The 22,833-nt window shown below is 53.5% G+C and overlaps 1 protein-coding gene across 1 annotated transcript; it reads right to left on the minus strand.

Moving 5' to 3' along the window:
• Positions 1 to 1,243: 1,243 nt before the first annotated feature.
• On the minus strand, positions 1,244 to 21,176 carry LOC105472283 (G protein-coupled receptor 179). The gene is made up of 11 exons (XM_011725389.2): positions 20,100 to 21,176; positions 16,069 to 16,177; positions 14,285 to 14,372; positions 13,629 to 13,864; positions 12,727 to 12,795; positions 12,240 to 12,349; positions 11,682 to 11,920; positions 11,362 to 11,500; positions 10,600 to 10,705; positions 9,918 to 10,064; positions 1,244 to 8,236 (listed from the first exon to the last, which is right to left on the minus strand). The coding sequence occupies exons 1-11, from the start codon at positions 20,891 to 20,893 to the stop codon at positions 3,194 to 3,196; spliced, it is 7,080 nt and encodes a 2,359-aa protein (XP_011723691.2). The 5' UTR covers positions 20,894 to 21,176; the 3' UTR covers positions 1,244 to 3,193.
• Between the last annotated feature and the right edge of the window lie 1,657 nt (positions 21,177 to 22,833).

Consider the following 22,833-nt stretch of genomic DNA (forward strand, 5'->3'; position numbering starts at 1 on the left):
CAAAAAAAAAAAAAAAAAAAAAGAAAAAGAAAAATAGGGCGTAAATTCTCATACTTCTCTTTCTCAAGCTTAGAATTTTCTTTGAAGAAATCTGTCACTTAAAGTAAAGATTAATCTGTACTGACCTTGTCCTGAGAGTAGAGTCCAAAGAAACTGGAATCTGGTCAATGATAAATAACTTAACTCTCCAGTCTCTATAAAGCTACTACCTCAGCAAAGCAGCAAACCAGGCTTCACTAAGGAAGACTGATGTTTTCACAGCAGCTGTTAAATGTTTTTTTGTGTTTTTTTTGAGATGGAGTTTTGCTCTTGTTGCCCCAGCTGGAGTGCAATGGTGCGATCTCAGCTCACTGCAGCCTCCGCCTCCCAGGTTCAAGTGATTCTCCTGCCTCAGCCTCCCAAAGTACCTGGGATTACAGGCATGCACCACCACACCTGGCTAATTTTGTATTTTTAGCAGAGACAGGGTTTCACCTTGTTGGCCAGGGTGGTCACGAACTCCTGACCTCAGGTGATCCCCTGCCTTGGCCTCCCAAAGTGCTGGGATTATAGGTGTGAGTCACCATGCCCAGCCTGTTAAGTGTTAACTATGGAAACAAAGATATATATGCTTAGGGAAGAGACAGCCCTGGTGTCTCTCATCAACCACTCTCATCATGCTACTTAGTCCCAACCTTTTTGGCTTAAAGTGTACATCACTTTAATTACTGCCCAAGTGAGGTTTGATCACATCCTATTCGCTTGAGCCCTGGATTAAGGCAAAATGAGAAGGGACGTGCTTTGAGCAGGACCCACTGCCAGGGAATATGGAGGAAGGGGAAATAATCCTTGCAGGGTAAGGAAGCAAAGAAATGAAAAAAAAAAAACACATTAGTGGGCAAACAATACATTGATTCCTTTGAATATGTAAAAACAATGCTTCAAATAAACCTTCATCCCACTCCCCTGGATATCTCGGGGTTCTCTAGATAATCCTAAATAGCAGCTAAGCAGTAGCTGCCACCAGAGAGCCAGAGGATGAGTGCAATTTCCATTTCCCCTTGGGATTAAATCCAGCTGAGCAAATGGCCTCCAGATGTGAGGGGCTCGCTAGAAGGACCAGGCAGAGACCATCTGCAGCGTCAGCACTGACCTAGGCACTGGCAGAGCATTAGCCAGATAACCGAAAGTCCCAAGGCTGCAGTGTTACTACCTTGAGCTTTGGAGCAGGCATTGTTCTTTCCTTATCTATCTTCTGTTACTGTTTAAAAATGTTAAAAAAGATAATCATCATTATGAATAAGCTAGAGCCAACTGCAGCGTCAAGAAAAAGCACTCTTTATTTCCGCTCCCCATGGTTTATTTCACAAGAGTGGGTTTGGCGGCAAACCCACTTTGCTGTTTCCAGCTAGACCAGACCCAACGGGATTGTTTTGGGGTGCACAGCGAAATCCACCTTAGCTCAGAAACTGTAAGGCTAACTAGCCAGAGCCCAGAACAACACCACACTTAAATTACTGCTCTAAAAGCCCAGAATAAGGGCCCTAGGTAAGGGAATGAGGACATCTGGTCCCCAAAGGAGAGTAGGTTACTCCATTCCTCTGTTCCCTTTTAGAAATGGAGTAGTTTGTTACTTTCTCTGTGAAGTCCCATAACCACCCAGCATATTTATATGCAGACTAGATGTTAACGGCTCATTTTCCCTTTGGGTATTTGGTCTCCCTGTTTCATCTTTTTCTCCCCATGAATGACATCAGTGTCGGTACTGTTGTACTGTTAGAGGGTGTGACTTACTGCCATCTTTAGTGCCCCTGTCCAGCTCTGCCATCTCTAGCTGCCCCTTCCCTGCTTTCCCACCTCCCTTTGCCAATCTTGGGACTTCTTTGTATGTTTTTCTCCTTCCTCATTTTCCTCTGGTATTATCATCTAATCTCAGCACTTTGTAATCTAGTACTGTTTAAGCAAGGGTAGCCTGAACTGAGGAGACAAGAGAGCCAAGCCAAGAAAGAGCTCCCTAAGAAAGAAGGCTTTGTCTTCCACAGTGCCCTTTTCCCACCCCTAAGGCTTCTAACCTGCCCCATAGCACTCCTCTTTCAGAGGGCAGAAGAATTAGAGTGCTGGCTGTGTACAGGACCGCCTTTCTTGAGCTCCTCTGGAAGGAGATTGATGTGGCCTCTTGTTACTGAGCAAGTGATTCCTGGGCAGGGAGAGGTGGGGGTGGCGGGGGGTGGGTCTTGCATCAGAACCAGAGATTCCCCTTGACTCCAGTTGCTTTGACAAAAGAGAGAGGTCCTGTTGATGGCAGCGCTGAAAAGCTAGGGGGAGACAAATGAGCCAGTGAGGCGAGCTCTGGAGACTGGTGAGAGTTGGGGCAGGAAGAGGGGGAGACCCCCTAAAAAACTAGCAAGAGGCACACAAGGATGTCTAGAAGGAAGAGCTCCCTTGACTGTGGGGAGGACCTGGGGAAATTGCTTTTCTTCTGTGTTCTTTCTCTCTCACGTTGCTTTGGATGCCAGATGTTGGTAAGGATGTCAGCGTGCCTAGTTGTTTCTGCTTCAGCAGTCAAGCAAGGCAGGTATGAGAAGCAATAAAGCAGAAACAGGAGATTCAAAGTCAAAATGACAAGGTCCTTAATGCATTTTCAGGCACCTATTTTGAGTCATTTTAGCTTTTCCCCCAATTTATCTTTCAGCTTCAACTAAATGGCTCTTCAGCTTCCTATGGTGGCCTTTATAGCCTTCTATGGTCCACCATCCCTATGTTGCCAACACTTTGTATGGTTTAGTTTCTTCTCAAAAAATGCTCCGTCATAGACTTCAGAGAATTGGGTCTCCCTGTGAGAGAAGGCAGGCTGGGCACAGCTGACTTCCTTTCGTCCCTAACACCGGCTTTGTGGGTGAGTGTCCAGACTTGGGTGGTTTGTGTTGTGAGTACTATAGGTGGATGGGAGGAGTCCTTGGAAGCAGAGTGTCCAGTCTTTGTTTCCTCGAACAGGAAGAAAAGTTAGAAGTAAAGAGAGGATGGGCCTTCCCATTGGGGTCCAAGCTGTACCCTTTTCATACAATTTGTCTTTGGGATGAGTTGACTTCTGGTCTTCTCAAGGAGGGGAAGTGGCCAGGCTGTCTTTGATTCAGCTCTTTGGGAACACTTGGACTTGGAGAGAGCCTTGGCTCCTGAAAGCTAGCTCTGTGTTTGACCTCACCTAATAAGGCTGTTACTCCCAATCCCAAGGATAGACAGTTGGAGGGGTGAATTCTTCATACTGAGTTTCAAAAGCCACTTGGCCTGAGTCTTCAGTTAAGGAGGAAGACTGAGCCTCAGCTTCCTGGAGACTTGGCTCTGGGGCTAAGCTGGTCCTTGGCTCAAGCCCTGAAGGTCCTTGTAGTTCTCTGACACCTTCAAGAGTGAAAGTACTGGCTGGCCTGCTTACCTTGGGGCAGGGGATTTTGCTTTCTGGAAAGAAGTGATCCAGAGGCCCATGGACTAAAAGGCATAGTGGTTTTTCAGGAGCTGTGGGGAAAAATTCTCTCTGAGTTGCTGTTAAAGCTAGGAGGCCAGATTCCTCAGGTGGGACTCCAGTTTCCTCCCCAGGACAGATGTCTGCCATGGTACCCTTTATTTTATTTCCTTCTGGATCTGTGATTTCCCATTGGCACAGCTCTGCCATCCTGCTCCCCATGCTGCCTGCTCCTTCGGGGCTGACTTTGAGTTCTGGGTCCAGGGCACCTGACTGGGGCAAGAGCCCTCCTGAGCCTGTGCCTTCCCCAAGGCAGACTACCTCCTGCTCTCTGGGCTTTGCTGCTGCTTTTGAGAAGTGTTCTTCAGTCCCTCCAGGTCCTGCCTTCTGAAGAAACATCTCTCCTTGCCCTTGTGATTCTCGTTCCAGTTCCCTTTCCTCTGCTGCTCCTCCACCCACCTCCCAAGGGCTGATCTCTGCTTTCTTGGCAGAGGGAGCCTCTTCCACTTCCCACAGACACACTTCCACTACCCTGGTCTCCACACTGCCTGCTGCCTCAGAACTTCCTCTGTTGCTGTCAGAAGCATCTGGGGCTGGCTGTGGGGACAGATCCTTGCCATGTTGACTCTCCCAGGGACACACAGCCTCCTGCTGCCTGAAGTCTGCCATCTCTGGCTTTTTCTGAACTGGCACACCTTTGGGCTCTGATTTTTCTGGGGCTCTGCCTTTCTCTTCTTGAGAGTCCCCTTTTCCATCCTGCGTTGACACCCCTTTGACAGGGATTCTTTCAGTAACTTCCCAGGGACAGGTCTCGGCCTTGGCACTTCTGTCAGGTTTATATACACCTGCATCAGGCACATCCCATGGACACACATCAGCGGCCCTGCCCCCAGTGCTGACCAGTCTCTGGGAACTGGCTTTAGGTTGGTCAGGGCGCTGTCTGTTTGGGTGGGAGAAGGAAACTGCTGGGGCAGTGGTCGCCCATGTATAGACAGATTGTAGCTCATGGCTTGTTTTTTCCCCATCTTCGGTGGTGAATTCTTCTGCGTTTGGAGCTGGAGCTTTTTCTTGGGTTATGTGTTCTGGGAAGGAACCTACCTTTGGGTCTTGTCTCAGGTCTGCCTTCTCTGTTGCTTCCAAGGAATGTCCCTCTGCCACTTCACTTCTCATGCTGCTGGGCAAGTCTGAGATCTTGGGCGCCTGAGCAGGGGATTCCCTCAGGTTCTTGTTTTCCCAAAGACAAATAGCTTCCTGTTCTTGACACAGTTTTGCCATCCGTTTTGATGCGTCTTCTCCCAGGGAAGTGAGTCTCCCCTTTTCTAGAGCTTTCTCCCTCTGCTCTGCTGATTCACTCCCTGTCTCTTGGTCCAGTCCCTTCCCAGTAGTTCCTTCATTCACCTCCCAGGGACACATCTTGGCTTTTTCACTGGTAGCAGCTTCCTGTGCTTCCCAGGGACACACCTCACCTGGCCTGCACCCCATATGGTCCAGTTCCTGGAACCCAGCTTTTGGTCCATCAGCATCCAGAGTATCTGGACCCACACTCCCCCAGGGACAAGCCACGTCCCACTGTGGGGTTGGCTTCTGTGGCTTCTCTGGAACAGTAACAGCTGTCTCCCTGGGTCCAAGATCTGCAAAAACCTTTCCTGTATCGTTTGGAGATACCCTAATGGCCTCAGCTCCCAAAGCCCTTTCCTCCCCCGCTCCAGCACCCACCTCCCAGGGACAGATTTCTGCCTTCCCCGCAGTCAGGGTTTCCTCCACATCCAAAGAGCAAATGTCGGCAGCTTTGCTTCCCACACTGCCTGATATCTGGAGAAGGGTTTGGGGTCTCTCTGTGTCTTGAGGATGTGGTTGTGGGGAGAAGCTGCCAGGGTTCACACTCTCCCAGGGGCTGACCGCTTCTTGCTTTTGGATCTGCCCCTCAGGCTTTTCCCAAGCTGTGACATCTTTGATTTCTGATTTTCCAGGCATTTTCTCCTTGTCCTTTTGAGAGTCTCCTCTTCTTGGTGCCTGTGCTGATGTCCATTCCTCTCTTGTTCTTTCATTTACCTCCCAGGGACAGATTTCCGCTTTGGCAGGTGTTGCTTCCTGTGCCTCCGGCCTGAGATCTTCCTGTGGACACACCTGTGTTGCTCTGCTTCCTCCATTGCGTAGGAATTGGCCACCAGCTTTGGATGAGGAATTGTCTAGACATGGGCTGGAGGGCCCAGGGACCGTGCTCTCCCTGGGACACACTGACTCCTGCTGTTGACTTAATTTCTGCACTGCTTTCACAGTGTGTTCCCCCATCTCTCCAAAGCTTCCTTTTCTGGAGGCTTTTTCCTTTTGGAGAGATTCTCCACCTGTCCCCAGACTCAGCATTTCCTGCCCCATCACGTTATCATCCAGCTCCCAGGGACAGATCTCTGCTTTCCGGATAGCAGGAGCATCTCCTGCCTCCCACGGACACACTTCAGCAATGCCACTACCCAAACTCCCTGAACACTCTGAACTTCCCGGGGCCTGAATTGAGACTGCTGAGGGGCCCCGGAAATCTGTACTCTCCCATGGACAAAGAGACTCCAAGTCTCCGCCCGGTTTCTGTTCTTTCCAAAAGGTTGCTTTCCTGGTTTTCTGCTTTTCCTGAGGGAGATCCTTCACTACCTCTAGGGCCGGTTTCCCATCCTCACCTCCTTCACTTGCCTCCCAGGGACACAGCTCTGCCTTGGCGATGTCAGATGTATGAGCTTCTGAGCCAGCAGCTTCCCACCCAGGCTTCTCCACCTTCCTGGCCTCCACACTGCCCCCAACCTCAGATTTGTCTCTGATTCTGCCAGGGTCCTGAGGAGCTGACCCAGGGCACAGACCTCCTTGATCGGCACTCTCCCAGGGACACACTGCTTCCTGCTCCCTCACCAGCCTATCTGGCTTTTTCCGCATCATGGGAACCACATCCGTGGGCTCCGATTTTCCGCGGGCCTCCCCGCTCTTTTCTTGGGAGTCACCTGGGTCTTGTCTTAGTGCCCTCGACTCAGGGGCTCCTTCACTCATCTCCCAGGGGCAGATTTCGGCCTTGTTGCCACTATCTGGCTGACGTGTTTCTGATTCAGTGACCTCCCAGGGGCATACCTCTGCCACCCTGTGGTCAACACTGCCCAGGGACTGGATGCCAATTTTGGGCAGTTCCTGCCACCCAACAGGGGCGTCCTTTGATTGCTTGACATTTTTGTCCCTGGAAACTTGCCTCAGCGCGGCAAGCCCTGTTTTACCTGCTCTCTCAGCTTTCTGCTCCCCTAGACCCTGGGATGTCCTCCTGCCTCTGTCTTCTTGTTCCCTGCTGCCCTCCTGTTGACAGACTTGGAGCATCCTGCTGGTGTGAGCATTCTGTTGGTTCTGGAGGGACTCCTCATCATCACAGGGGGCAAGAGCGGCCTGCTTACTCACTGCCTTGGGCCGGCCTAGCCTGGGTGATCGAGAGGGTGCCCCCACACTCTCTCCCACAGTCCCGCTGTTCTGCCCCTTGGGACTCTCCTCCACTCTCTCCTTCTCTCTGTAGGTGCTCCGAGAACGGGTCAGAGCTTTAATCGCCAGCCCCAGGCTGCGCATGGAACCCTGCTGAACAGGGGCCTTGAGGCTGTGGGATTTAGGGAAGATCTTGGGCCTGTCTTCGTCCGCATCGTTAGCTTCCCTCTGGTGATGTGCGTCCTCTGCGTCCATCTCATTCTCCCCAGCCTTGCTTTTCTCTACTGCAACAGAGAGGGCCCTCCAGAGCCTGGCTCGAGCTGGGGCAGGGGAGTGGTGGCCTTGCTCTGGCCCTGAGGGGCCTTCCTGGGGCACATTTCCTTTCTTGACTGGCAGTTCTGCGTTCTCCCAGGGGCAGATGTAGGTGAGTAAGTTGGGGCTTTGAGGGGGTACTGGGACTGGTGCTGGGGCAGGGACTGGGGTTGGAGCTAGAGCCGGCAGCAGAGCTGGTGCCAAGGTGGAGGTGGGAGATAGCATCCCTGGCTCTCCCAGGCAGGTCCCAGACAGGGTCAAGGTGGGGGTGGAGACCTGGTGCCGGATAGGTGGGTGAGGCAGCCTTCTCCCAGCCTCCTCATGAAGCCTCCCAGAGGGGTGAGAGCTGTCCATGCTGCTGCTTTTGGCAGGGGAAGGTGGAGCTGACAGGGGGGCCCCTCGAGGCCGCTCCAGCCTCCTGGCCGATGGCCTCCGCACCAGGCTGGCCATGGCCGCCTCGGCCTTCTTCCGCTCCTCCCGCTCCTTTGCTTGCCGGTAGGTCTCCTCCAGGTAGGCCTGGCTGGCCATGAGCAAGGCCTTTTCCCTGGAGCCAGCCACACTGAGCGACTTCTGCAGAGAGGCGGGCCGGGCTCTGGGTAGCCTCTCTCCCACCGTCAGGTTGTGGGCGCTGGCTGACCTGAAGCCCAGGGCAGGGGGCCCCTCCACCGCCCTGCTCTCTGTTCGAGAGGCCTTCTTGGCCAGTTTCCTCCTCAGCAGTGAGTCAAGAAGAGGCGGGTCCTGCTCCCTGCGCTGGTCATAGGTGCTGCGGGACTTGCGCAGAGCCGGTGTCCCCTCCGGTTCCTGGAGGCTGGAGCTGAGGAGCCGGCGGCGGGAGGAGCCAGGCAGGCTGCCGCGGCCTGGGGAGCCTGAGTCCCGGGAGTGCTGCCTGGCCAGGGCCTCGGGGAATTCCGCCAGGTACCTCATGAAGGAGCGGCCCAGCCCCTGGCGTGAGCTGCCACGCTTTTTGGGCAGGTGGGGGTTGTTTGCAGCCATTTCTTTGGTTTTATGGACCTCCAGCTGGGCATAGAGCTTCTTCAGCTCGTCCTGTGGGGCGGCAGGAAGGAGAGCAGGGCTGCAGGTGAGCTCTCTCCATCCTCTGACTGTCTGTTAGTCTGCCCTTAATTAGACCTTTTTCCCTGAGGGATCTCTTTCCATCAAGCTGTATCTCATCCCTGCTTCTAAAACTCTCAGAATTCACCTCTTTGTTCCTGTGAGACCAGTTGCCAACCTGAGTCCCAGCCAGATCCAGTCAGCTCAGAGGGCTCAGATGTACCCCCTTCTCTGGGGCATTGTGGTCTGGTGAGAAGTCAGTAGCCTGGGGACCCTCAATATGCTGTGTGCCTGGAGGCTGTTTTCATGACCCCTCCCTCTGAGCCTCTGGATCTTCTGTAAAGCAATGTTACCTGGGTGACCAGTGTTAACTTCCTTAAGAGCATTATATAAGATTGATGAGACTAGTGGGTGTGAAATGTGCAGTGTTCAGGTGTAAGTGATGGAACAGGGCTTTAAAAGTCTTCTGTTCTGGGTTTCTCCCCAGACCCAGCATAGGGGCCACAGATTGGCTTGTGTTCCAGAAAGTGGAGAGTCGAGGTGGAGCTGTCCCTCCATACTCCCTGGCCCTTCAGCTGGATTGGGGTCTCAGGATGCAGGGCAGGCAGAGCTTAGAGGCTGAGGACACAAGGGGGAAACAGGCAGAGGCAGCTGGGACAAGGAAGGACTCGGGAGATGCGGAGGACTCTGCTTTGTGAGCCTGTAAACAAGTCAGGTGTGAAGAGGGCCCCAGTAGAGGTGGAGGGGTTCACCACAATGGTTCCTAGACTCTGGATTATATAAAACAATGGGCTTAGATTATCAGCTCTCCTTATATCTTACCCACTGAGCCTCTTGTTAGGGTTCTGGTGACTATAATGATACCCTTGAGCACATAAATTAAAATAAGCATGCTCTTCCAGTGTAGACCCAGGAAGAACTTCCTCTCTCTAAGACCTGTCAGGTCCAGGGAAAGGGGATCCTGGTGGCCACCTGAACTACCCAACCCCACAGCTGTCCCTAGGTACCAACCAGCCTGCTTTGCTGGGGGCTGAGGATTTTTTTTTTTTTTTTTTGAGACGGAGTCTTGCTCTGTCACCCAGGGTGGCGTGCAGTGGTGTAATCTTAGCTCACAGCAACCTCAACTTAGCAGGCTCCAGTGATCCTGCCTCCTGAGTAGCTGGGACCACAGACATGCACCACCATGCCCGACTAATTTTTGTATTTTTAGTAGAGACGAGATTTTGCCATGTTGGCCAGGTTGGTCTTGAACTCCTGACCTCAAGTGATCCGCCTACCTCGACCTCCCAAAATGCTGGGATTACAGGCATGAACTACTGTGCCCGGCCAGCTGAGGGATTTCTTAGTCTGCTACCGACCTGATGCCCCTGCTGAGTGAGAGTGAAGGATGTGAGGGAGTAGGGCTCTACTCTCGGCCCTGCCTCTGGCTTGCCACATGGCCTGAGCCTCCAGGATCTCATTCTGGAGCTTTGGGGTCTTCTCACTTGGGTGTGTGTGGCCTCCTTTGAATAGAGTCAGGGGAATCAGTTTAGGCCAGTGGTGGAGAAGGGAGAGGGCAGGTCTTGGAGGGAAGAGGACTTGCAGTGGCACATAGCCCAGGTGGCAGGGCCCAGTCCTTCCTCTGCCCCGTTGCTAAAAGCTAGCATTGAAAGGAGGCAGGGAGGGTGGCACATACCCGAATGTCTCCAGGGTCCAGGCTGCGCTCGCTCCAGGCTGAGGCGATGCTGCTGCCGAGGTAAGAGCCCGAGTGCTGCAGGTCCAGCTCGTCCTCGCACACCTCATCCACCATCTCCTCTCGGGGAGGAGCCCCCAGCTTCCAGAACTGGCAGGGGAGCATATGAGTGGGAAAAAGACTCACCCTGGCTCCCTGTCCACTCCTGCACTCACCAGCCCTGTGGAACGCATCCTTACTTTATGACACTTCACCCCCTTCTCTGATTTGGAATTCTGGGGATCTTTAGAGTTTTACTCCCCTCATCCTCCCTGACCTTCTCTAGCTCAGAGAGCGGGGTGGTTCCAAGTCCCTGACCCTGCAATTCCTAGTTGGGTCCTTCAGCTCTCCCACCTCTCTCTGTGTACCTGCTTCTGAGTAGATTTTCAGTGTGCGCTAACCTTCCAATTGCAGGAGGGAGCCCCTCCAGCCCTGGCTCTTCTTTCCCTTGTCCAGGAACTGGAAGCAGAGAGTGTCTCCACTCAAGTCGGCTCCTAGCTTAGGGCCCCTGGCACTCTGCTCACTCACCCAGCAACTTCTGTCGTCCTCACCCTGGCCTGCAGAGGGCACTGCGAGACAACAGCTCCACAGTGCCCCAGACAGAGGGGCTGGGGTTGGCCTCACAGGCAGGAGGGGAGGGCCTTACCTTAGGGATGAAGATCAGAGCCAGCGTGGTGGTGACGGTGCTGTGGGTGTGGAAGAAGAAGAGGAGGAGGGTCCAGTCCGGGTGCAGGGAGGGAACCAGCACAAACCTGGGGTGGGATGGGGGCACAGGTCATTACTACAGGTGGGAATGGCCTCTTCCACTTCGCCTTCTCACTGGCGTTTCACCCCAGCCCTAGCCCTGATATCCTTAGGATGAGGGGGCATTCTGTCCTCTCCTGCTGTCTCCAGGATTTAGGTCCCACCTCAATCCTGTTAATCCCCACCTCCAAGAAGCCCTCCCAGACTACTCCAGCTCACTTTCTTTGGCTGTGTATAGCACGGACCTGTGCTCCAGACTCTTAGGCCCACTCTGTGGGTTAACTGCCTCCACCACAGGGCCTGGTCCTTATGGACACACTGCTGCTCTTATGGCTGAGGAGTAAGGGGAGAAGGCAGGGAGGACTGAGCATGCATGGAAAGGGGTATGTTGGGGTGCTGGAGAGGTGCTTTGGGAGGGGTGATGAGTTAGGAGGAAGGTCCTCTTCCTCCTCTTGTGTGTTGGGGGCCTCCTCACCTGGGCCAGGCATGGAGTACAGAAGGAACATCTGGGGGGTAGGGAGAAAACCAGAAGTGGGGGCCTTCCTCAAAGTGCTGAGGCATAGCAGTGTCGCCAGGATGGCATGGGATGGGGGCACCTCACCTGTGAGAGGTGAGGAGTGGTGTTAGAGTGGAAGGGGGTGTGGGTAGGGGGGTCCGTCCTCACCTCGCCGTGTGGAAGGCAGTGGAAAGCAGCAGCTCATTGTGCAGGGCAATGCCCATGTAGCGTGGCTCGTGGAAGGCCGAGAGCACAGCCCGTGTGGCGTAGCAGAGGAAGCTGCCCCAGCACAGAAGCAGCAGCTCAGCTGCAGGGAGGGAGAGAGCCAGCACTGCCTCAGCAGCCGTCCCACCCCTTTCTCTGAAGGATGTGCTGGGGGGAGCCTGGGCCAGGGGTCTGGGGAAAAGACAGGAGAACCAGAACAAGAGAATCCCTGAGGCACAGAGTCAGGGACTAGCGGAAGGCTGGGCTCAGCAGAAGCAGCTCACCCACAACCATGATGTAGTCCCAGCGGTCGTGGTGACAGAGGTAGAAATGGCGGCCAGTGGGAGTGTGGCTTCGGATCACCAGAGGTGCGTGCTGGATGCCTCGCTCCAGGGCACCCACGGTCCACACAGCCAGGAAGCCCAGCACAGGTAGCAGGAGCAGCCCCAGGCGCCGCAGCAGCCGCCCGCTGCTCAGAAGGGCGCTCCGCTGGGCCGTTCGAGACAGAAAGAGCTGCAGCACTCTGCGAGGGTTAGAATACACAGGGTGGATGGCAGAGACCTGGGTGGACTGCGAAGAGGGCACCAGCACCCTGGTGTCTGTCCATTGCTGCCCTCTCCTCCACACAGGTACTTGTCCTTCCATCCTTTTTGTGATTTGCTGCCTCTTGCTACCCCAGCAAAAAGTAACATGGAGGACAAGGCTATGGTGATGGGAGTTGGCCTGGGGGGTACAGGGGAGTGGGGCTGGCAAGAGTCTGGCTTTGAAAAACACCATTCCATGAGTGAGCTGGGGTGGTCTGGAATGAGCAGCATGAGGGCAAAGTCTGTCCCAGGCCGTACCTGTAAAGCTTGAGTATGATGGTGCCGTAGACAATGGCAAAACCCAGCAGCCGCACCCAGCGAAGAGCGATGCAGCGGAATACACTGGGCTTGAAGTATAGGATGAAGACCTGGTGGGAAGGGGCAAAAATCTCTGCTCTCCACTGTGCTTCTGCTGTGGGCCAGGCCTATGCTAAGCACACTGTGGATCCTCCCAACACCACCGCAATAGGGCCATCACCACCTTCATTCTGCAGAGGAGCAGCTGAAGTGTCAAAGAGGTTAGGTAACTTGCCCTAAATCACACTGCAAGTCACAGAGCTCTTTTAAGCCTGGGGCTCCAGAGCTCATAGAGCTTATCATTTGTGGGTATGAGTAGGGGAAATCTGTGGTCTCTGAATCCCCTCCAGAGGGCAGAGAAGAGGAAAGGTTCTGGGGCTTGGAGGGTGCCAGGTTTTGGCTGTGGGGGATGCTGGAAGGTGGGGCCAGCCTCTGGCCACAGACTCACAGGAAAGTAAAGCAGCAGGAATCCAAAAAGGACAGTTTCCAGCAGGACCACTCCAGATGCCCAGATCCTCTGTGAAGCAAGGAGAGAGGCATATGAGCAGAGTCTGGACGATGGTTCTAGAGGCTCTCAAGCCTATGTGAAGGGTAACTCAGTGGCCCTGAGCTAAGGCTTCACCCTGTAACACTGGCTCTGCCCTCTCTACCCATAGCCATGCCCCCTGTCACCCCAGGCTCAACTCCACTGGCACTAAACATGGCTAAGGCCAAGGTTTCACATCATCCCCCCACACACATCCCTGTGTTCCTCCCAGTCCCACTTAGGGCCTTGCTGCAGACCTAGGCTCAAATCAGAGGCTGCTGGAGCTGGAAGGGATCTTACTCATTCCTCAAGCATTGCGTCAGGCTGCTCCCTTGTCTAGAACAGGGTACCCCTTCTTGGCCCAGTAAGTGTCCAGTTAACCTTCAAGCCTGGCTCATGTCACATCCAGAAAGTCTTTCCCATGCCATCTCAGGCAGAATGACTTTCTATAAGCTCCCATGGCAGCTGACAGACACCTCCATCCTTGCCCCCATCTCACTGTGCTGTCATTTTATTTACATGTCTGCTTCCTCCATTAAACTGGGAGCTCCATGCGAGCCCAGATCACTTCCTCTAGAGCCTAGGCAGTGTTTTGCTTAGAGTAGATACTCAACTGGCATTTACTGAATCAAGTTCAATGCCCTTATTTTACAGATGAGGAAGCAGGTCCAAGGCGGAGAAATCATTTGCATCATGCTACATAGTGAGTTAGATTTAGAATCGAGATTAGAACCAATTTCTCCTAAATTCTGGTCTTAGGTAATCTCAGGTCTCCTGTTGAGACGGGTCGGACATGTGTGCAGGAGGTGTAGGGCCTTCCTTGCCTTGTTCCGGCGGCAGCGGTAGGAGACCAGCATGCTCAGGAAGATGGCCAGCATGCAGCAGGCCTGGCAGGCCAGCACGGCAGCCCGCAGAGCCACGGCCTCTTCCACCAGGCACGGTGTGGCATCCATGCAGCTGGTGCAGCCCTCAGGACATGGCAGGCACCGCAGCAATCTCCCAGATCTGTCTTCTGGGGACCCGAATTGCCCGGTAGTCTGGAAAGCACTCTCCTCTAACCCTATAAAGAATAAGATGGGTGCAGGGAGAGGGGCCCAGCTAGAGCATCCTGACATCCCAGCCTTTTCTCCTGATAGTCACCACAGCCCTCTCCCTGTTCTCCTGTGATCTGGGGCTCCAGGGACAAGTGGGAATGGGTGCTTCCTTGGGATGGAAGAGTACCAGGAAGAGGTGACACCAGGCTAGGGCTCCTTGAGAGGTCAACTTGCATCATATTTGCATGTTATAAGCTCATACTCAGAAGGTGCAGACACCCCCACACTGCAACTTGCTTGCCTTTCCTGCCTCTCTCAACCTTCTGCTCTTGCCCCACAAGTTCCCTCCCAGTGTCTCACCCCAATCTGGCTTTCTTCCCCAGATGTACCCACCCAACCAGCCTCTCCTGTAAAACGCATGTCTGGCCCCCATCACACTTACATACCCTCAGAGGGGCTTGCCCCGTAGAATCCAGGTCGGCAGCGGCAGAGGTAGCGGCCAAGAACAAAGCCCTGACTCTCCAGGGGGACACACTATGGGGACAACAAACACAGTATGTGTTTATGTGGGGCTATCTCTGGAAGAAATTTCCCTCCTGGGAGAGATGGAGGGTCCATCTACCTCCCTATCCATGGGACTCGTGTCCACACTAGGGAATCCCTCCAGAAGCCCTCTCTAGCTCTTGGGAAGCCTTCCCTCTGTGGAAACCCTACCTGGCCCCTGCTGTTTTCTCTCTTCCCAAAGAGATCCTAAGCGAAGAGCCCAGGGAGAAATCACCCTTTTGTTCAGACCGGCAGTGACAGGAGCCTCATAAGACCCATTTCCTAGTGCCCAGCTCTTGCTAGGGCAAGGTACTGCGGGAGATGGAAGTAGGGAAAGTTCTGAGCCCAGCCACGCCTGGTGTGCCTACATCCTACTTCAAAGGGTCCCCATCAGCTTCCATCTTTGGCACACAAATAGACTGGAAAGGCCCCCACAGAGGAGCAGCTTCCTTCATCAGGGACCATCTGGCTTTGGCACAGGACTGTTTTTCCCAGCCTTAATGCCAGGCTAATGCCAGGCTGGTGGGATGCCAAGGCCAGCCTTTATTCCACCTCCTCCTATTGATGTTTGCCCGGCAGGGGACAGAGCAGACCTCAGAGCCAGGCAGGGAATATGAGCAAATGAGGTCAGATCTATTGTAGGGAGTGGCTGGGAACAGACATCAGTGACGCAAAGGAAGGGGTTAACCTTGGAAGATTCTATATCAAGCCCCTGACCTCACCTAGTAGGGTTAGTGTGTGGTGCTTGTGAAGCTGTGGTCCAACTTCCCCTCTTGCTTGGACCACCGAACTACACTCTGTTCCTGCCACAGTCTGTACAATTAGACAAACACACACCTAGAGAAGTGCATGTGTCTGGGTTAAACAGTGAACTGGATGGTGGGAGTCCTTTTCCATCCCTCCACCTCTAGCTGCAGACACATGTTCCCTGAAGAGCAGTAGGACCACCTGTGCACACAGAACAATATGCCTGCCAGCCCCAGCAGGTCACAGGGCTCGCTCTGGCTTCAGCTCAGCTCAGGAACAAGCATGCAGTGATTGTAACCATGGAGTGGGTGAATTCACTGGCCTCCCAGTTTCCCAGTGATTACCAGCCAGTGCTCTCCATCATTGTGAGTCACCTGCACCCATAGCTTTGAATTGACCTGCATCTGGCCCAGGTTCCATCACATTCACCGGTCCCAGGCCTCTTCGAGCTCCTTGGTTGGTTAGATTCCTCCTACACCCCAACCAGCAATTCCATTTATTTCAGCAATATGGAATATCCTTTCGTAGACAGACCAATGGAACATCCTTTGTGGGCCAAGAGGAGCCCAGAGCTGTGTTACATGAAGAATGTGTTCCCGGGGAAGGAAAGGAGATAAGTAACTGAGGCTCAGGAAGTCACCCTGGGGAGGGGTCCTGGAGCACTGAGTACCAGAAAGGAGAGCAGACAGGAAGGAACACTGAAACTTCAAAGGAGTGAGGGCAAGAGTAGGGGGAATAGGGGAAGGGAGGGCAGGCTGTAGGTAACCTGACTTTTTAAAAGCCTGGTATCTCACCTCTGCCAATCACTAGGAACTCCCCTTAGCCCTGAGATGCTGGGGTAGCTTTGTCTGCTGCTCCTGGGAGCTGCGTGGTGGCAGTGATGGGAAAAGGGGAGGGAGGCAGGACTCTAGTAGTGCCCCCCCATCCTCCTCATCCTTACCTGGGTGCTGTTGAGATCACACAGGTGTGTGTTAGAGTACCAGCCTGGGCCACTTGCACACTGATTGATGTCCACACTCTGGAGATCTACGTCCATCTGCACCTGCCCCCTACGGCAGTGAATTGACAATTAGGGGCACAGTGATGGATGCCAAAGTGGATGTGTGTCCCTGGGCGTTGTTGGGGCCCAGAAAACGATGCTCCAAATTATGGCACTTTGGCATGCTGAGGACTTTGAACTAAAGGAGATTAGAAGGGCTCAGAAGTAAGGTATCTCCGACCTTCTCCTTCCCTCTTGTCTCACATCCCTCTTTCTCCCCGCTGAAGTGAGTTCTAGAAACCAGAATTCCCCTTCCCCAAGGCAGGTCATAGACACTAGAATCCCCCTCCCCCAGAGCGAGATGTAAAACCAAGAAGTATTACTCTCATCTTCCCCTACCTTTCTGTGTAGGAGCTGGTCATAAAGAAATTCTCTGGCCTGCCTTGACTGATAGTAAATAGGTCATATGACCCTCATTCCAGAGGGATCCTGCCCTCTACCTGGGAGGAAGGATGCTACATAGACAGGCCAAGAGGAAGCTGAACAGAGGCCTGGCTGAGTTTCCCTACTTAGTCTACCACCATTAGATCATAGCCTTTTTTGTCCAATCACAGTTCTACAGGGCTGACCATGCTTCATGGAATCTAAGCATAACAGTGAACAATTTTCCCTGAGTCTATTTTTTCTTTTTTTCTTAGACACACAATCTTGCTCTGTTGCCCAGGCTGGAGTGCAGTGGCATGATCATAGCTCACTGCAACCTCCACCTCCTTGGTTCAGCTGATCTCCCACCTCAGCCTCCCAAGTAGCTGGGACTGCAGGCTTGTGCCACCATGCCTGGCTAGTTTTTAAAAATTATTTTTAGTGGAGACAAGTTTTGGTCATATTGTTCAGGCTGGTCTTGAACTCCTGGACTCAAGCCATCCTCCCACCTGGGCCTCCCAAAGTGCTGGGATTATATGTGTAAGCCACTGAGCCTCTGCCACTGGGTCTTCATTTCTGAAGGCTCCTGTGTCATGTAAAACTTTGGCTAAATAGGCGGGGTGCAGTGGCTCACACCTGTAATCCCAGCGCTTTGGGAGGCCAAGGTGGGTAAATAACCTGAGGCCAGGAGTTCGAGACCAGCCTGGACAACATGGAGAAAGCCTGTCTCTACTAAAAATACAAAAATTAGCCGGGCGTGGTAGCTCATGCCTGTAATCCCAGCTACTCGGGAGGTTAAGGCAGGAGAATCACTTGAACCCAGGAGGCAGAGGTTACAGTGAACCAAGATTGCGCCACTACACTTCAGCCTGGTGACAGACCGAGAGGCAATCTCAAAAAAACAAAACAAAACGAAACAAAAAACGGCCATGAGCGGTGGCTCACCCCTGTAATCTCAGCACTTTGGGAGGCCGAGGCAGGTGGATCATGAGGTCAAGAGATCGAGACCATCCTGGCCAACATGCTGAAACCCAGTCTTTACTGAAAATACAAAAATTAGCTGGGCGTGATGGCATGCACCTGTAGTCCCAGATACTCAGGAGGCTGAGGCCGGAGAATTGCTTGAATCCGGGAGGCGGAGGTTGCAGTGAGCTGAGATCATGCCACTGCACTCCAGCCTGCCAACAGAGAGAGACTCCATCTCAAACAAAAGGAAAAAAAAATAAATTCGTCATGCCTTTCTCTTGTTAATCTGTCTTTTGTTATAGGAGTGTTGTGACCCTTATGATGAGTGAGGAAAGGGATCACACTTTTCTGCCCCTACAGGCACTAGATCTGGGGACAACGCAGTCTTTGCAAACTTTAGCCCAGCTCCTGCAGTGTGTGCGAAGGGCATGCGTGCATTCCATTTCTCCAGTATTATGAATGTTCACTGTCTCTGTGGACAACAATTTTATTTCTACCAGGTTGTTCTCTCCACCCCTCAGCTTTTTGATATCCTATCATTTCCTGGTTTCTATCAAGGAGTAGAGAGAGGGCACATGTCAAGACATGGCAGGAGCCATGATGATCTCTGAAGAGGATTTTCACACTTCCTCATGCATGTACACATGCATACACACAGAGATCAGCTCAGCTGTTAACCATCTCCTCTCTCTGCCCAAGCCAGGTCTGAATTGATCACAGCAAAGGAGATATGAAATTGAGGAGCCCTGACCTGGCACTGCCTGGACCAGCAGCTCCCCAGTCTCTGCTCTGGGCTGAGCTGGCAAGGAGCCAGGCTGCATGCTGGCAGGAGGGGAATCCTGCTGGGAACAATGAATGGGGACACAGAGCTGGAGAAGCAGTGTTGACTGTTGAATGCCCTGCAGTCCTGGGCTCAGTTGCTGCTCCCTTCCCAATAGGACCCTCAATCCTTCTTTCCTGTGGTTGAGGGAGGAGGTAAGTTACTGGAGGAGAATCACAAGCTTCTGCTTGGCAGGATAGTAGGGCCGCTTGGTGTAAAGAGTTGGCCCTGGCCGGACGCGGTGGCTCAAGCCTGTAATCCCAGCACTTTGGGAGGCCGAGACGGGCGGATCACGAGGTCAGGAGATCGAGACCATCCTGGCTAACACGGTGAAACCCCATCTCTACTAAAAAATACAAAAAACTAGCCGGGCGAGGTGGCGGGCGCCTGTAGTCCCAGCTACTCGGGAGACTGAGGCAGGAGAATGGCGTGAACCCGGGAGGCGGAGCTTGCAGTGAGCTGAGATCCGGCCACTGCACTCCAGCCTGGGCGACAGAGCGAGACTCCGTCTCAAAAAAAAAAAAAAAAAAAAAGAGTTGGCCCTGGGGACTCAGCCAGCTCCTTGGCAGAAAGAGCTTTGATTCCAAGCCCCCTCAAGAGTTTTCCTTCCGCTGGGCATGGTGGCTCATGCCTGTAATCACAGCACTTTGGGAGGCTGAGGCAGGCAGATCACCTGAGGTCAGGAGTTTGAGACCAGCCTGGCCAACATGGTGAAACCCCGTCTCTACTAAAAATACAAAATTAGCCAAGCGTGATGGTATGCACCTGTAATCTCAGCTACTCAGGAGGCTGAGGCAGGAGAGTCATCTGAACCTGGGAGGCTGCGGGTGCAGTGAGCTGAGGTTGCACCACTGCACTACAGCCTGGGTGACAGAGCGAGACTCTGTCTCAAAAAAAAAAAAGAGTTTTCCTTCTCCTGGGAAGCCTCATTGTACAGCTCTCAATTGCTAGACAGCAGCAGGTTGAACCCCTGGAGTGCCCACCCGGCTCTCCTCTGACAAGCCTGGTGCATAGATTGTCACTGTCATCCACACCAAGACCTCTCCTACCTCTTACACTCCCTCCTCAGGCCTGGGGGGCCAAGACCTCTGCCTGTCTATACTGTCACATCTCTTTCTTTTCTTTTTTTTTTTTTTTTGAGACAGAGTTTTGCTCTTGTTGCCCAGACTGAGTGCAATGGTGCAATGTCGGCTCACCGCAACTTCTACCTCCTGGGTTCAGGTTCAAGCGGTTCTCCTGCCTCAGCCTCCAGAGTAGCTGGGATTACAGGCATGCACCACCACATCTGCCTAATTTTGTATTTTTAGTAGAGACGGGGTTTCTCCATGTTGGTCAGTCTAGTGTCGAACTCCCGACATCCAGGTGATCCATCCGCCTCGGCCTCCCAAAGTGCTGGGATTACAGGCGTGAGCCACCACACCCGGCTATACTGACATATCGCTACACACATGTGTATACCTGCATATAGATGTATGCTACATATGTATACCTATTTGTATATGCACAGGCTCACAGACATTCCTGCATGTGCTCAAGCACATAAACCCAGATAAATATGGATTGATTTATACACATGTACACTCATACCTGTATGTGTTAATAGATAGTTACAGATTCCCAGAGCCGACTGTGAGTACACACAGCTGAGTACAAACACCCACATCTGTGTGCCCTCCAGGCATGCACATGTTTGTGCCAAATGGTCCATGCACAGCTGAGGGGACCTGTACTTCCTTCTCCTACATCCCCACACACACATCAAATCCTGCACAAACCCACTTACCTGACCTCTGGGCTTAGGTCTGGCTTGAGTCCATAGAAGGTGGCAGAGAGTGTGATCAGCCAGCCAGGTCGGAGCCGTTCTTCCTGGCATTCCAGGAAAGGAGGAGACAGCCTCACCTGCTGTGTGTTCCCCACATATCCATCTGCCCGTGGCCACTTGGGGCTGCCGAGGCTCCCTAGGTCATTGGTCAACACCCGCTTCTTCAGGGCAGGGGCGTCCAGGTCCCCAGGTGGGTTCTCCTCCTGCACCCAGTTCCCAGACAAGTCCTGAAGGATGGTTTCCTCCCCAGTCCGGGTGGCCTGCAGGGCCAGCTGTAGGTGGCTGGCCCCTGGTGGAGGGTTAAAGGTCAGCAAAGCCCTGTACACCCTTGGGTCCCCCTCGGCCATGCTGCGGACCAGTGCCTGGTACCATTCCACATCCTCCTCCACACTGGACTCACGGATGTCGTTGGCTTGCAGCAGCATGTTAAGAAAATTGGCGGCCTGGGCAAGGGTGCCCGCTGCTCCCTGTAGGATTGGGGGGAGCCCTGGCATGGCTCCTGCCCCACGCGCTTCATAGCGCTCACTGCAATTCGCCTGTGACAGCTGCTGGGCATCTCCGGAGTAGAGATAAGTGAGGGCGGCCTCAGCCCCCTCTGGGGGTACCCTCATGGGCACAGATCCTGGCTTGACTTGGGAAGACAGAGGGGGCAGAGAGCGGAGGGGCCGCGGACCCCCCAGAGCCCAGTCACAGATGAAACAGCAGCCCAGCAGCCCCCACACAGTAGGGGGCATGACCGCTCCCCTGGTGCCCATCCTTGGGACAGCTCTCAGGACCCTGGGATCCAGGCTCAGGAGAGCCCAGGCAGAGGCTGGCTGCAGTCTGGGGGCTGTCTGCCTCCACGCTTCCTATGCTGGCATTCCCTTTTCCTCTCTCCCTCTCCCTCTCACGCTGGTGCTGGCTCGCCTGCTTTTTTCTTCTCTAACGTCACCAGCTGGCTTCTGGATGTAGGTATGAGGGCCCTGCCCCCTCCTCTCTCAGTGCGGCCCACTGTCTCAAACCTCTTAATCCTGGCACCCAACTCTTTCCTCCCCTCCTATCCAGTATCCAGGCTCCCTCCATCCCCCACCCACATCTGCTCCAGAGAGAGAGAGGGGAGGGAAGGGGAGACGAAGGCACCAGTTGTGCTCTTTCTCCCTCTCTCCCTCCCTCTGCCTGCCCTTTGCTCCATTAGGAGAAATGGGCAAATCCAGGATGGGGCGCCATAGCAACCATAGATGAGCTTGTGCCCCTCTCTCCACCCCTCTGCTCCACTCAAGCTCCTGGCAGCAACTGCAACAGGCACACTAAGGGGCCAAGCTGCATCTCCTGGCAGTCTGCTCTGGCTGCCTGCACCCCCGTGACCCCGTGCTGCTGAGCCGGGATTTCAGAATGGGGATGCCGAGGGTAGGAAAAACAGCCTAATAGTACCGTAATCGGTCTTTGTACAGACTGAGGCAGCTTATAAAGTGCTTTTCATGTGCTTTATCTGAATGAATCTTCCCCACAGCCATGTAAGGTGAATTTCTTATCCCCATTTCACAGATGCAGACACTGAGACTCACCCAAGGTCACAAAGCAGCTCACTCAGAGACTTACACCCAGAGCTCTGACTCCCCTACATTGCCCACCCAAACCACCACCATCACCATTACTCAGCCTCAGGGACTATAACAAAGCCTCCTTGCAGAGGGGTCAAGGGACTTCCCTAGAACCACAGTGGTGTTGTTTGTGACAGAGCTGGAGACTCCACCCAGGTGTCCGCCCCACAACCCAGGCCTCCTTCTGAACCACAAAGTCGACAAGCACAGCGGCAATGGTGGCGGGAGAGAGGTGGGCATGGAGAAGACAGTGAACACAGTTTTGCCTCTACTTCTTAAACCTTCATTTTGTCATTCTAAGTTCTACCTTTTTTTTTTTTTGAGATAGATTCTTTCTTTGTCCACCCAGCTGGAGTGCAGTGGCGTGATCTCGGCTCACTGCAACCTCTGCCTCCTGGGTTCAAGCGATTCTCCTGCTTCAGCTTCCTGAGTAGCTGGGACTACAGGCATGTGCCACCATGGTCGGCTAATTTTTTTTTTTTTTTTTGTATTTTTTAGTGGAGACGGGGCCTTCACCATGTTGGCCAGGCTGATCTCGAATTCCTGACAAGTGATCCACCTGCCTCAGCCTCCCAAAGTGCTAGGATTACAAGTGTGAGCCACCGCACCTGGCTCCTTCTCCTTTTCTTCATGAAAACTGTGGCTACTCTCTCTTGCTTTTTCCTGTTTTCTTACCCCTCACCTCCTTCCTGCAGCTAGGCACAGTAACTGGGGGGCCCCGAGTCAGTGCTGTCTGAGCCAGCCTCCTTGGATCCGGAAGGGCATGGATTCTTGGGGAAGCCACAGAACAAAGCTCCTGCCTGCCCACCCATCACTTTTCCATCGATGATGGGCTTCCTGCTTCACGAGGCAATCTGGCCCCGCAGGCACAGGCCATCTCTTGGCTTCTTCCCTTCGAGCCCCCTCCAAACCCCCAATGTCTTGAACCTTTGATGTCCAAGATCATTGAGTGTATGTAGGAAGGGATGAGTGGTGGTTGCCAAAAATGTCCCTTGCTTTCCAGTTGACCTCTGCAAACAACAATTCTTTTTTCTTAGAGTCTTGTTCTGTTGCCCAGGCTGGAGCACAGTGGCACAATCTCAGCTCACTGCCACCTCTGCCTCCCAGGTTCAAGT

Source organism: Macaca nemestrina, chromosome 17, assembly GCF_043159975.1.
Source record: "Macaca nemestrina isolate mMacNem1 chromosome 17, mMacNem.hap1, whole genome shotgun sequence".
In the NCBI taxonomy this organism is placed as follows: Eukaryota; Metazoa; Chordata; class Mammalia; order Primates; family Cercopithecidae; genus Macaca; species Macaca nemestrina.

Coding starts and splice junctions, on each gene's coding strand:
- LOC105472283 (XM_011725389.2), bottom strand. CDS start 20,893: ATGGGCACCAGGGGAGCGGTCATGCCCCCTACTGTGTGGGGGCTGCTG. Junction 16,178..20,099: donor GACCTAAGCCCAGAGGTCAG/GTAAGTGGGTTT, acceptor TCACTGCCGTAG/GGGGCAGGTGCAGATGGACG. Junction 11,501..11,681: donor GGACTACATCATGGTTGTGG/GTGAGCTGCTTC, acceptor CCCTCCCTGCAG/CTGAGCTGCTGCTTCTGTGC.